This window comes from Mchenga conophoros, linkage group LG6 (assembly GCF_057382185.1).
Source record: "Mchenga conophoros isolate Kocher_MC1m ecotype Shallow Benthic linkage group LG6, M_conophoros_male_GT1.1, whole genome shotgun sequence".
Classification (NCBI taxonomy): domain Eukaryota; kingdom Metazoa; phylum Chordata; class Actinopteri; order Cichliformes; family Cichlidae; genus Mchenga; species Mchenga conophoros.
The window spans coordinates 44,433,929-44,448,465 of record NC_140531.1 but is presented as its reverse complement, the minus strand read 5'-3'; the positions used below and the strand labels follow the sequence as shown (position 1 = coordinate 44,448,465).

General features: G+C 41.7%; 1 protein-coding gene across 2 annotated transcripts; it reads left to right on the top strand.

The window, feature by feature from the left end:
- The first annotated feature begins 223 nt into the window (after window positions 1-223).
- LOC146573487 (caspase recruitment domain-containing protein 14-like) lies at window positions 224-14,044 on the top strand. Of its 2 annotated transcripts, XM_085278755.1 has the most exons (20): window positions 224-549; window positions 813-950; window positions 1,036-1,361; window positions 3,224-3,379; window positions 3,479-3,598; window positions 3,892-4,017; window positions 6,180-6,329; window positions 6,417-6,536; window positions 7,498-7,598; window positions 8,056-8,111; window positions 8,530-8,590; window positions 9,038-9,254; window positions 9,327-9,453; window positions 10,896-11,136; window positions 11,248-11,311; window positions 11,418-11,538; window positions 11,697-11,861; window positions 12,297-12,415; window positions 12,689-12,804; window positions 13,435-14,044. In XM_085278755.1, exons 1-20 carry the CDS (start codon window positions 336-338, stop codon window positions 13,640-13,642), a joined length of 2,946 nt encoding a protein of 981 aa, XP_085134881.1. In that variant the 5' UTR covers window positions 224-335; the 3' UTR covers window positions 13,643-14,044. The 2 variants fall into 2 exon arrangements, with proteins under 2 accessions (XP_085134881.1, XP_085134880.1); XM_085278754.1 differs by having other exon boundaries at window positions 9,038-9,453.
- The last annotated feature ends 493 nt before the right edge of the window (window positions 14,045-14,537 follow it).

Here is a 14,537-nt window from a genome sequence, read left to right as displayed (position 1 = left end):
CTGATTGTTTTTGAGTGTGTGTTTGTGTGGGTGTTAGTGACTATGTGTGGGGGTGTTTTGTGTCCTTTAACTCAGTTTGCATCAGCCTGTGAGTCGAATCCTTGAGAGCTTGTCTTTCAGGTTTTCCTGCACGCCCACACGCCAGCACTTGGACATAAACACCCACAGGGCGTGGAAAATGCCTGACACGTTTATAGAACAGTTTTTTCCTTTTAGAGTCAGTCCGCTGCTCTGGCTGCAAAAGGTGTGTGCTCAGTCCACCTGCTCCACTGAGAGCTGTCATCTTTGTGGCAGCCAACATCATTACGCTTTAAAACACACTCAGTAGACCCAGCATGGCGGAGGAATGTGTCCCCGAGGATTTAGACCTGAAAGGGATGGGTGAGGAGGAACTGTGGGAGCTGATTAATGACAACCGCCATCGGATCTCGCTAGGAGTGCGGCCGTGCATCTTGATCCCGTACCTGAGGCAGGCCAGGGTTCTCAGTGAGATGGACGAGGACGAGATCCTTTCCTGCCACAACCTCACAAACCGCTGCATGAGAACGAGTGAGATTTTCATTGTTTTCATGGATTTTAAAGTCAGTTGAAACTCTGTCCATGAGATGATACAGTAGACTGCTGAGTTAACCACTTAGAAAAGTGTAGCAGCAACATATAAAATCATCATGTCACACTGACAGAGTTTAGGTGTATCTGTAAAAACAAAATTCTTCAGATTTAGAATTGTGATTATTTGCATCGCTGCTGTTGCTTGATGACATTAACTCAAAGGTTAATTTGGAAGTCTCATTGTAATCTACTATTTCTAGGCCACATGCTGGATCTGCTGAGAACCCAGGGAAAGAATGGTGGTATGGCCTTGCTGGAGAGCTTAATGATTCACTACCCAGCACTCTACACCCAGGTGACTGGACGCAAACCCAGCACTGAGCCCTCAAGATTCAGTGGTGAGTGGCTCAAAGTCTTAGTATGTCTTATGGATGTGTTTGTTCTCTTTGTTCTGCTGACTGCAATCCTTGCACTCTCTTTCAGGCCTGATAAAATACTCAGAGCTGACTGAGTATCTGGTCAGAGCCGTCACAGGGATGCAGAAAGAGCTGCAGGAGGCCCGTAACGAGGCCAGCAAATTGAGAGCACACTGCGCCTCTCTGGAGGCAGACATCAGTCAGATGATGGAGCAGGAGATGAAGTCCAGAACCCTGCGCACCGACAACGAACGGATCCAGAGACACTTGTGCTCTTTGCAACGTGAAGTCACCAAGCTGAAGGATGAGAAGTGTGACTTGTATATTCGCTACACAGCAGCAATCGAGGAGAAATCAGCTGTGAACGGGCGGCTCCACGAGCTAAACCTTCAGGTCAGCGGATGTCATTAGAGTCTGTTTGTTCACTGCAGGAGACCTTCTGTCTGAGTCTCAAAGCTGTCATCCCTGGGGAAAATCCTCAAAAGGCTGATGTTAAAGAAGTGAAATTAAAGCTTGAAAGGATTAGACAGTGCCAAGGGATGCTTTTTTTGTTTTGTGTTCACAGCCTGAAAAAAAGTTGTGTATTTTGCTGTGGTAAATGTTCTCCCGCTTGAGACTCAGACTCAAGTGACACCTCACAAGTAATCTGAGATAGGTATTTAGCAAAAAGTCTTTGCTATATACAGGAGCTATGGGGTTTAAGTTACCAGGCAGAACAAATGAAAGGCAAAAGTGGGAAGTGTTCAGGATCTTTCCTTCTGTAACATGTCACACTTTCCTTTTTTAAATTGTACTCTAATGATTGACCCATCCACTCAAAATCAAAGTCCTTCTGTCCTCCCTGCAGAAAGGGCTGCCATATTTATCCTCAAGCAAAGATAACAAGCAGGCTCCACAGTTCTTATATGCTGCATTTGGTTACACTGTCATGAATGCATTTATCTTTTTCTTTCTTTAAACTTTTAATCTTCAGATTTGACCTCTACAGATTCAAAACAAAAGGATATTGCAAAAGACTTTTCACTGGTTTCCTCTAAAGGCACAGCAAAAGCTCTAAACTGCACATATGAGGTGTTGTAAAGCTACTTCAGTATCTGCAGTTATTCCTCCCACAAGTCTCCAAATCTTGGAGAAGTATAGCGCTAAATTGCTGCTGTTTTTGTGTGAGACAGTACGTAGGCATGATGAAAGGTCATTTTGAATGTGGTCATAAAAGTCTTTTTTTCTAAATAACAAAATTGTTATTTCTATTATATTTCCCAGAAACATTGTTTAGTTGGGTGAGAGAACTTTTTTTATGACAGTAGATATTCATGTTTGAAAAGACTTTTGTTTAAAAAAACAACGCCCCGCCCCTCCCTGAGCCTGGTTCTACCGCAGGTTTCTTCCTGTCAAAAGGGAGTTTTTCCTTTCCACTGTCGCCAAAGTGCTTGCTTGTATGGGATAATTTGATAGTTGGGTTTTTCTCTGTATGTATTATTGTAGGGTCTACCTTACAATATAAAGCACCTTGAGGAGACTGTTGTTTTGATTTGGATAAATAACATTGAATTAAACTGAATTGAGCTGATGGGTAACAGAGAACTTGGTGAAAAGAGTCCTGTTTACTTCAATCATGCAAGCATATCAGAACTGACTTCAGATCATCAGAACTGTTTTGTCAAAGTCATTTCACCTCTGTTGTTTTCCAGCTGGTCAAAGTCATTTGATGAATTGAATATATTTCTCCTTTACTAGCATCTCTATCATTGAATCTAAAATCCTTGTCCTCACATAGTCAAGCCGAGGGTATTTAAAAGTAGAATAGGAGGCAAAGCCTGGCCTCTCTCCTGCGAATCAAGTTCCAAATTTGGATTTCTCTACCTTTAAGATTAGGCCTAACACATTCATTTTTCAAAAAGCTTGTAGTTAGCACTGGATCAGACGACTGTGAACCTTCCCTTAGTTCTGCTGCTGTAGTCTCAGGCTGCTGTGGGCTTCTTATAATGCCCTGAGCTTTTCTTTTCCCTTCACTGCTTCTCTCTCTCCTTGTTTTGTTTCTAGTAAACTCTGAACCTGGTTGCTTCCCACTGCCACCAAGTGCTTGCTCATCTGGGAATGGGGGTCATCTAATTCCTGAATTTAATTGAATTGTCTCCAGTGTCTCAGATTTACTGATTTACACTCTTTGTTTCTTACCACAGACTATAAAAAAACATAAAACACCTAATTAGATGTACAGTGTCTCAAGTCTTGTTTGTCTTGTGTGGTGGCAGGTGTATCAGCTGCAGACTGAGCTACAAAATGCCCAAGCAGAGAATGAATTCCAGAGGCAGCGGTCACTCAAGTCTGTTTGTCCTGAGTCACCACAGCTGCAAGATGAAGTCAGGAGCCTGCGCTGCCAGCTGGCGAAGGCAGAAAAACTAGACCCCGTGAGCGCAATTGTTCTTTTTTGTTTTTTAATATAGACCATTTTTTTCACTCATATTCTTTAGAAGGTGAGATCTTATTTGCTGCTCCTGTTGCATCAGGCTCGTCAGGACATCCTGGCTCAAGACCTGGCAGAGGCCATAGACAGTCAGGTGGAGCTAGCAGAGCAGCTCCGATCATACAGGGAGGAGAACGAACAGTTGCTCAGAGACAAAAAAAAGGTGTGTTTGTTTTGGTTTTTTTCCTTCAGTGGTTACAGTAACCGGATCAGGAAATGTCACACAAATTCAACCAGTTATCTCTGATGGAAAGTGAGCTTTTCAGACTCCCACTCAGCACCATGATGGGCAAAAGTATTCAGCTGCTACTTGGAGAGTTATTGTTACCTAACACTAATATAAATAAACCATGAAACCATGAATACCACATACTTCTTTATATAATAATTGACTTTCTAATGTAACATAGACTTAAAATTGAAGCTAAATTGGCAAAATATGCGTGTACTTGTCAGCTCTTGGATCAGAACGAGTCTCTGAGCCTCCAGGTGCAACAGCTGACTCTGGACTGCAAAATGCACCAGCAGAAGAGCGCTGTGATCCAGAACCAGATGAAAGCTCTCCAGGCCGAGAGAGACCAGGTAAGGAATTGACGACGGTGCCTCTAATCAATCTTTCCTGAATTTGATAAACAAATTAATTAACATTTTCAAGCTGCATTTTTCTGTTTTAGACTTTACTTTTACGGAGAGCATCGGTTTTGCTCTGGTTCATTGTTGCGTTGTTTCAGTGCTTTAAGTGTCAGATAATACGCCGTTCTTCTGTACTTGTCTGTTGTGTGCGTAGGTGTGTGTTTATGTGTCTTTGATAAAGGACACAGTGTACGCGCCTCTCTGTTTTAAATAATACCTTTCTTTTAAAGGAGCGGTATTCTGTTTTTTTCTAACATGTTCTTACCTTCACATGAAAACATCATGAAGAAATGATCCACTTTAAAGTCATTTTACATCAGCTGTCATTAACTTGAACCCTTTCCTCTGAAAACAATGAATTAAAAAATTCTACCATACCCTAAAAACTGTCAGATTGCATTTAACAGTATTTAACTGCTTCACTGAAGCAGAGGAATTTGATTTGTTAGACAAGTCTCGAGCGGATGGTGTGACGCACACACAAGCTCGAGGAATGCAGGTGTTGGAGTTCCACAGCACAGAATAATTAAGATCAAGACAGTACCTTCAATTATATAACTACTTCTGTAGGCATAACATATTCAGACTTACACTGCTTATAGTTTGGCTTTGCTTGTTGTTTAAAGAAAAACTTTAATCTAGTGTAATTTGAAATTGTTTAAAAAAATTAAAAGACAATCAACTAATGACAAAAAATACTTACTTTACCTCACTGTGCTTTGTTTTCTACATGTATATGTATATTTGTATTTATTTGACGCTGCGCACAACATTTCCTCTGAGTTTTAATAACAAGTATCTCAAGTATTCTCAAGCAAAGAGGATAAAAAAATGCTCCTATTCCTACGAGTATTTCCTTGGAGAATCATGTTAGGCATACAGATGTCCATTTCAGTGTTTCAGTAAGAAACTCTGTCACCAAATGCAGGTTTATCACATTAAAAGTCTCTATGTTCAGGTTAGCCCAGATGGAAACTCTTTAAATCACTGATTTTTCTCCCTTTTTTCCCCAGTTTTTGAATACTGTCTGAAAATGCCAAAACATAAGAACTTTTTTTTCATGTAAATTATCAGAGCGTGATCAAAGTATATCTTACACACCTGAAAAATATAACTGACGCATTAACTATTTAACAAAGCTGTTTCCCAAACTAGAGCTTCTGATACTCTTGTCTCGCCCGGTTGTGCCTTAAAGTCTCCCACTTCCTGTTTCACTTCCTGTTTTCTGGTGGTGATTTAAAACATAATTGGACAATAGCTTTCCTAATAATCAATTAGTAACTCAGTGTGCCATTGGAACACCACAGAGATGCTTTCCATAGCATGTCTTTTATCCTGTCTTCCTTCTCTCACCCTAACCGGTCGCAGCAGATGGCCCCGCCCCTCCCTGAGCCTGGTTCTGCTGGAAGTTTCTTCCTGTTAAAAGGGAGTTTTTCCTTCCCACTGTCGCCAAAGTGCTTGCTCATAGGGGGTCATTTGATTGTTAGGTTTTCCTCTGTATGTATTATTGTAGGGTCTATCTTACAATATAAAGCGCCTTGAGGCAACTGTTGTTCTGATTTGGTGCTGTATAAATAAAATTGAATTAAATTGAATTATACCGTATATTTCATTAAAAACTATAAATAATTTAATATAATTATATTAATCATTCATTTAAAACCGATCAACTTGATGTCATAAAGAACATTTCTAAGTGTTGTGTTTTGGTATTTATATCTATATGAGGTTTTTCAAGTGAGTGATGTATTACTCACAATGACTTGGAAACACAGTACTTCTATTTTTAAGCTTCCATCGAGTATTGTTCCAGAGGTGTGTTTGCTGAAAGGTGCTGAAAAATAGATCGTTGTCTGCTGTTGGCGCCGCTTTGACAATCGACTGCATACCACATGCTTGTATCCAAGCCAGTATGTACTTTTGTATCTCAGCAAACAGAGGCCTAAACTTGGCTCAGCTGGGTCTGTGTGTCTGACTAAGAATCAAAGTAGTTTCATGCACAGTCAGCTAAACGGTTTTAAATAACTGTCAATCAGCGCTTTGGGTGCCTTGAAAAGCGCTATATAAATGCAATCCATTATTATTATTATTAATCATTCATGTGCTTCTAGGCTTATCAGTCCAGGGATGAGGCCCAGGCCATGATCGCACATGTCCTGGCTGAGAAGGACACCCTGCGGTGCCAGCTGGTGGAGCTACAGGAGAAGGTGTTCAGCTTACAGACCAAGTGCAGCTCTACAGAACTGCACCAGAGCTCCGAAGTAAATTTTTTAAACACACACATGCTCACGTATGCACAACACTTAGAGGAAAATGCTATTACTGACTAATTTCATGTCTACCCTAAGGAGACGGAGGGCGGCTGGGATAGTCTGAGTTCCAGCAGTGATGAATGCCACGTATCATCTCGACGCAGACTCTGCCGCATGGATGCAATTAATCCTTCAATGGTTTCCTGCAGTTCAGAGGTGTGTGAGTGTGTGAAATAGCTGTGAAATGCTCTGTTAATTTTTCCCCACATGTAATAATATAATCACGTATTTTAAATCTGATGTTTTTGTACAGCTCTCCAGTTTCAAAGAATAGAGTTAATACAGTCACGAGGATTAGGGTCAACTCGTAGAAGTTAGATGAGGTGGAGGCAAGGCTGTGGCTGGCTGACGTGTGGAGTGGCTGAGGAGTTTTTGCTTTGTAGCCTGGAATGATTCTAAGGAGTCATCTCAGGCACAAAGAAAACAGTGCAGACAAAAAGCAACAAGAGAAACTAGGGCTTCTTGTCTAGCGGCCTGATGAACACTGTGGTCACTTTGGTAGACTCAGTAATGCAGTGAGTAATGGATGAAATCTACAGCTGCCAAGCTGAATAGACAAAGAGTAGGTGTGGCCGGTCAGGCAAACAGTAAGAGTGACTAAAGAACCACACCTGAGCACATCAACACAAATCCCTCTTTTCTTCCACTCACTGCCAGCAGAGGGTGGTTAGATTCATTTCTAAAATGGACAAAATCTGTAGGATGCACCTACCAGTCTCTGTTAGTGCTTCCAACAATGCACCCAACAGTGTTATAGTGGCAACTCTTCGCCATGAGTAAAAAGTTATTTATTTATGGCGTTCAACTGCATGCAACCAATATTAAATTGGGTGCTGGCACATTATCAGTGGGAAAAAAGGTGAGATGGAGACAAAACCAGTCACTAGTGACAACCACCAGAGTTCAAATACCATCATGTGTGATCAAAGCCTGATAGCACTGCTCTTGAGATTAATAATGAAAAACCCTGACATATCAGTTAACCGCAGTGCACAGAGTGGTATGTTCCTGCTTTCTCATTCAAACTACACACTTGTGACATACTGTCGCTTTTCCTGCAGTCATGATTTTATGTTCTGTGTCTGTGTTGGCCGTGTATATTGGCTTGTGTGTGTAGTGTGAAGATGGTGCTACGTGTAGCATGCGGTCCCGAAACGCTGAGCCTCCCAGTCCAGACTCTCTCCGCCGAAGGAAGGAAATTCTGTATGCAGAGAGCAGGTATGCCTGTGTTTCCTAGAAGTGCATATCAAAATCTCATAATTTCTTACTGACATTATGAGATTTTGGGAAACATTTCACCAGAACGGATGAATGAGCAGTGTTGCTGAACTCTGCATTCCTTTCTGTGTTCATATCATGGCACAGTTTCAGGTTGATTATTGATTTACAACACAAAAAGAAAGAAAGTGCAATCGAGAGCTAATTAAAGAACACAAGTTTGTTGAGGAGCCACAGAAGTTCTATTGAAATCACAAATTGAGTAGACTTTATATACTTGTCACAGTGTCTTGCTGTTGTCATAGCAACCCACCAAACCAGTCTGTAGACATTATCTCCATTTATCACACGCTTCTTTGCGAAGTAAACTCAGTGTAAAATGCATACCGTCATTGTTGTGTGCATCCATATTTGTTGGATCTGATAAGGGCACTTGTCTGTATTTTTTTTCTTGTAGCTCAGAGGCAGCAGAGACTGACAGTCTATTGGACGACTTTGTGTTGCTCCCCAGCGGTGTGTATTGAAAGCATTATTCTTCTTTAAATTACTGTATATGTGTGCAGAGATATCAGAACGAGACCTTCTTTCCTTCTTGCTCTCACCCACAACTGGAACGGCAGATAGCTGCCCGTTCCTGAGCCTAGTTCTGCCAGATTTTTCTTCCTGTTACAAAGGAGTTTTTCTTTCCCACTGTCACCAAGTGCTTTCTCTATTCTCCATATTTCTCATAGGGGATCATCTGATCACTGGTGTTTTCTCTCTATTATTGTAGTACATTCTTTACCTTATAGCTGTTGTTTGAGGGGAGTTTCATTTGCTTTTGTCCCCTGTTGTATCTTTGCCAACGTAGAGTGACACATTAACCCCAACACATTATTTCCTGGGAAACAACCGTGATGTCCAATCATTAAACATTCTCTCTTTTGTCCAGTGGTGAACAAGAGCATGCAGACATTCGGGCTTTCCTCTCGTAGGAGGTCCAGCTCTCACAGGTGAGACAGTGACACGAATTTTTAAATAGAATTCGATTCTACTCTGCCCAAAGGGTATGGACACTTTTAAGGCCAATCATAAATCTAATGCAGGCTATTAATCACAGGGCATACAGGACATTGTTGATCACTAGCTGGTGAAGTGAAAACAACTCTTCAACAGTTGAGAATTTTACACCACAATAAAAAACCTCCTCAGTGTCTCAGATCACATTCTTCCACACTTACTTCTTACACTTAGTAACTTGGGATCATATGTCCATGTATAAAAAAAAAAAAGTGCTCTACAAATAACCGGATATTGTTAGTGTGCACTGCTGTAGCAAAATCAGTCCAGGAGAGCAGGTCCACTTTCTACTAATCCCAGTGTGCAGGAATTATTTGTAATTATTAGTGATCAATATTTGCTAAATAGCTTGAATAACTTCCCTAATTTTTCATCATCAGCCTGTCAAGATCCTCAGTCCCTCCCTTCCTGATGCGTTCTCGTCCAAAAGCGATCCGTGTCAGTGGCAGAGTTCTCAGCATCTCCTTCCAGGGTGAGGCGCTCCTCAGCCAGCTGGCAGTAGTGGGGGGCAATAAGACGGGAGTGTTTGTGCATCAGGTGACTGAAGGCAGCGCAGCTCACACTGTTGGCATCAGCCCCGGGGCTCAGATAGTGGAGGTAGGTGCAAATGTGTGCGTAAAAGCAGTTTTTCTCCTTATCACCTGTTGTGAAAACGCTGTTGGTCTGCAGGTGAAGTACGAGAAGAATCAGAAGGCTCTGAGGATGGTGCTGGAAGATTCCACTTTAGAGGAAGCCATGTGGGCTCTTGGCCAGGTTGCAGGCATCTGTCATCTCTCCCTCCGCCCCAGGCAAGATGGTACGTCATATTTCTTGTACTGATTCATCGAGAACTTACACACGAATTGCGTCAGATTTCCATATAACTTGCACCATAACCGGAACACCATTTTACTGTAACCCTGCATCGCAGCCTTCTATGTAGCTTGGCGTGCCTCCTGAGAAATGTGACTACATGTCGGGTCAGCGCATACCACAACCACTTAAAGGCTGCGGTATAGGGATAAAAAGAGTTTCCAGTTGCTACGCAAGTTAGGAAGTAAATTTCCCGCAAAGCCTAAATGAAGTTTTAGTCTCATCTTGAATCACTTATATGCCGTTTTAGTGGAGATGTTAGATCTCGCTCTATGACTTGTCTGCAGTCTTGAAGCCAAATTGTTCTATGTTATTTTTTTCTTCCACACTATTATCTAAACTTACTGAAGCTGTAAAAATGCCCATAAACATGTAAGAGTATTGGCAGTACTGTATTATACTTTGTGTTTGTTTTACACGCGTAGCCGTGAAATAAGACTTTATGGTTACAGCTGACTTCAGGAAGGAGGCAGCTTTGGTTGACATTAAAAGGATGCCTGACATGAGGAAGTAGAAACTGGATATGGTGAACATGCTGCATTCATGAGGGTGTTTTTGTTTTGCGTCAAGCAAAGAATTCAGCTCTGAAACCTGTCATTTTGAAAAAGTAAACCACATTTTTTGGCACGTATCCGAAGACAGAACATAATAAAAAAGCAGGGCCTGCATGGTTGACATAATAAAATGATTGTTTGTTTGCTATTCCCTCTCCTTCACGCGTTGCATCACAAACTGGTCTTTTAAATGTTCTCAGCAGATTTTTTATGCACATGAACTCAAAGTTCTCATGTATTCAGAAACCACACCTGATTTGATTTCCCCGTCTTCTTGTGCACATCTGGCCCGCTCTGGCTTGGATGCTACTTAGTGACTGCACCCTGGCAGTCCACTTCTGACCACTTCTGCATTTTCACCATGACCCTCAAACTATCGAGTAAAATCTTAATTTTTATTGCGTGGATCATTGCTCGCGAGGAGAGCAGAGTGTTCAAGGAAGTTCAGTTTGAAGGAGTGCTGTTTTTGCTACTCTGGAGAAGCTCCAGCCCTCATCACAGACACACAGGTGTAAGTGATCAAAACGGGACGAGCTTTGAAGGGGATCTGATAAAATAAGGTCTAGTATAGGTTTAGTTTTTATCTGTGAATTTTATAAACGCATCTTTACAGGTAAGGCTTGTGCTTATGTTGGGTGTGAGGATTAAGCACAGGAGGTAATAAAGTACAGTTACCATGAAAGTATATTGTTCTTTAAACTTGACATTATGTTAGTTCTGGGATGAAATGTAGAGCATGTACAGCAACTGACATCAGTTCTGAATATCATCCACATGGTGTGTACTGCAGAGTGTCAGTCCAGTGGTTTAACGTCCTCTTCTGTCTGCTCAGACTACGAGGCGCTGCTGCAACAGCTGCAGAGCAGTGAGACATCATCAGGAGACTCCTTCTACGTACGTGTCAACATGTCCCTCCCTGCCGGCCCCGGAGGAACCCTGGCTGTGTCCTGTAACGACATCCTGCATGTGACGAACACGCGGCCCGCCGGCACCGAGGACTCGTGGCACGCCAGTCACGTTCACCCGTGTCAGCAGCTGGACCTCCAGAGCGGAACTGTTCCCAATTATTACAGGTTGGTGCACTGATGAATGAAAAGTTCAGGTTCACAAAAGGCAACTGTGCGCTCTTCAGATTATTCGAGAATGGAGTCAGATCACTACTCACTGATTTCTTGATGTCACAGGGCACAGCGGCTTCTGATTCGAGCTATTGAGGATATGAGCTTTGAAGCAAAGAAGTCTGAAAAGGTAAGAATAAACTAAAGCACTGGGTTTTTGTTGCTTTGTTTAGTTTTTTTCACAAGTTACATCTTTCCCCTAATTAACTCCTGGGAATATTCTTCTGCTTCGTCAGGGTGAGCGTGTGATGACCCAGAATACACAGAAGACTGTGAGGATTGTCAGCACTGGGCGCCAGGGCAGGAACCCACTGTGGGTCAGCGTGGAGGAGGAGAAGAGCGCGAGTGCAGAATCAAGTACAGTAACCCCAGTGGTCACAAAACAGCAGAATTACTCGGGGCCTCATATTCTACAAACAGCCAGTGAATCTCAGCTTTAACTGCACTTAAAAAAGAGATCTATGGAAATATTAGTGAGATATAAACATTTGCACTGTCTATTCTTTCCACTGCAGATGCAACATCTGCACCCAAAAGTTGTGTAACTCTCATGCCCTACACCCTGGTGACGCCACGCTATCCGCCTGTCTGCAGGCCTGTCCTGCTGCTGCCCTCGGTGCTGGGACGCATCCTGGACAAGAAGCTGGCCAGCTGGCAGGGCTTTCAGCTCTGTGAGCCTGGTAAGAAATGCTCTGTCGATATAAGCTGACATGAAATCTTATGTGAATCTCGGCTACAGAATAAACAGCTGAAGACAAATTGTTAGATAAGCGGGAGGGACACGGTTTCCTGAGCTGACTCATGTTTTATGGGCGAGATTGCTCATACACCTCCCACTCTATTTACGATTTCATGCTGTAATGGAAGCATAGTAAATAACCGGTCTCATACTGTACAATGGAGTTTGTGTGTTACTGTAAACCAGGAAGGAAATAAATATCAATAAAAGGAGGACAGCAGCCATAAAGTGTAAATCTTTACCATCATTACAGCAACATAGGCGTAGAATATTTAGAGGAAATAACAGGCTACACCAAACGAAATCATTTAATGTGTGTTTCCAATAATACACAGCATTATCTTGTGTGTTATAATCTCTTTCCTCTCTGCTTCAGAGGTGCTGAGCTCCAGTGAGCATGCAGCCCAGCTCCAGAGGTCTGAGATCCTGGAGGAGGTTGAGCAGGGTGGGAGCCGCTGCTACACCCTGCAGAGTGTCGAGAAGGTCATGAAGAAGGTCAGAGCAAAGAAGGAAGCTGTGGTCAACAAACTGTGTGCAATGCTAAACAGATGATGGCCAGTTGAGCCGCAACTTTTGTACAAATATGAATGAGATTTATGTTGTAAAACTTACATTTTGGTTATCTGATGACTTTAGCACCATCATCAGGTTTAAACCAGTATTTTACTTTATCACAGTGCCAGAGATTCTTTAAAATGTATTTCATGTAACAGCACTGCGCTTAAATCACACTTAAGCTAATTTTATTTATTTCTTCATAACCTGCAGGGCATCCACTGCGTGCTGCCTTTAGGCCTCGACTGCGTGCGCCGGCTGCAGCGCTCTGAGATCTTCCCCATTATCATCTTCATTGGCCAGTCTGCACGTAGCGCACGTAAACTGAGGTAGATTCGTCTTCTTCATCTCACGCAATGCCACCTCATGCTTCTGATATTACATTTTTCTTCCGATTGTAAGCAGCGAGAGAATGCTGGGCAAAAATAATGAGTCAACATTTTTCCCAGAAAACCTTCCTTGTTTTTCCAGTTAGACTCCATGGCACACAGATTCATTCACAAATATCTTAGAGTTGTAATTTAACTTCATATTTTCAAACAAGTAAAACAAAATACAAAAGGGACTGATGTATTCATGTATAGAGTTTAATGGTAAAATTCCTTTTTTAACTAATCTCACCTTTATTAGTGCAGCAATAGCAGAGACAGGAAATCAGGGATCAGCTGCTCAACCACTGAGCTCCAGATTTTTTTTATTGTTGAATAAAGAGCCCAGGCCAGTTGTGCAATTATGCCTACTAAGTAAACACATTTTGTCATACTTACAGATCAGTTACTTCAACTGTATGTACAAACAATATCAGCAAGTCTAAAGCAAAAACATTTCCTTCCTATTCTATGTGAGCGACTTTTAGAAAAATAAATAAGTGTAAAGAAATGTGTTGATATTACTTCATGTTAATACAAAAGTTCATAAAAGCAGGAGGTTATAGTTTATTTATCTAACTTTTACGTTAGGTCAAAGCTGCACCGTCACAGTCAGACAGAGGAGCAGCTGCTGGCGTGTTCGAGGAGCGAGGAGCCGCTGCTGGACAAGCTGCCGTGTCTGTATCACAGCGTGGATCCAGAATCCTGGTGTGACCAGACCTCCCTGCTGACCAGCCTGCGCACCATCATCTGGGAGGAGCAAAAGAAGATTGTGTGGGTGGAGCCTGACCTGTGGTAGGGCAAGAAAAGGCAACAGAAGAAAAACTCAGAGCATTTATGTAAATAATGGAAATTTCTTTAAGGGCTTTTTGTTTACTGGATCATGAAAAAACACATTAATATTAAATGGATAAATAAGCTTTACAAGAAAACTTTTTGTAAACACCAGTATGTATCTGTGATACTTTATGAGTAACTGGAGGACCGTTTAGTGTGCATGTAGCTGCATTACTTACTGAGAAACGTGTTTTACGCTGCCTCCTTTTTTTGACTTATTTGTTTAAAACAAACATGTGTAGTGTCCTCTAAAGACACAGGTTTTGTCATGAAACACACGCTTGCATTTACTGCATCTGTACAAAATGTAGATAATTTTTCATTTTCTATGTTTTCTTGCTTACATGCTGTGTTTTGTAAGTCACACCCTTGATTTAGAATAAAATAATAATAATCTGAGCTGTTGTGTCACGTGGAGTTTCAAAGTGAGATTTCATTGGAGATGGTGCATTCTTTGGTGCGAGTGTGAAATGAAGTGCTGTAAGTACAGATAAGTGAATGTTGTTTGTCGAGACAGCGCACGCCGGGCACTATTACAGGTGTTTTGTTTGTTTTTTTGAAATAAAGCACAGCTGCAGAGCATCATGTGATTGGTTTAGCTTGTCACAAACAGCCTGTTCCTTTAATTTTTTGAGCAGTGTATTACCTGTGTTAGCAGTAAATCTAAACAATATCAAAAGACATTGCTGACTTGTAGAGGAAGTGAAGAAAAATCTCTCCAGGGTGTGGATCTTCAGAGAATATCAGCGCAAAATAAATCCTCCTGCAAATATCGAAAAAAGGAAGGAAAAACACAAGAAGAAACTTTTGCACAGTAATACGTTTCTGTGGAGCAGATGTAAAGAAGTCTTATTCCT

Coding starts and splice junctions, on each gene's coding strand:
- LOC146573487 (XM_085278754.1), top strand. CDS start 336: ATGGCGGAGGAATGTGTCCCCGAGGATTTAGACCTGAAAGGGATGGGT. Junction 8,112..8,529: donor CTTTGTGTTGCTCCCCAGCG/GTGTGTATTGAA, acceptor TCTTTTGTCCAG/TGGTGAACAAGAGCATGCAG. Junction 12,805..13,434: donor CGTAGCGCACGTAAACTGAG/GTAGATTCGTCT, acceptor CTTTTACGTTAG/GTCAAAGCTGCACCGTCACA.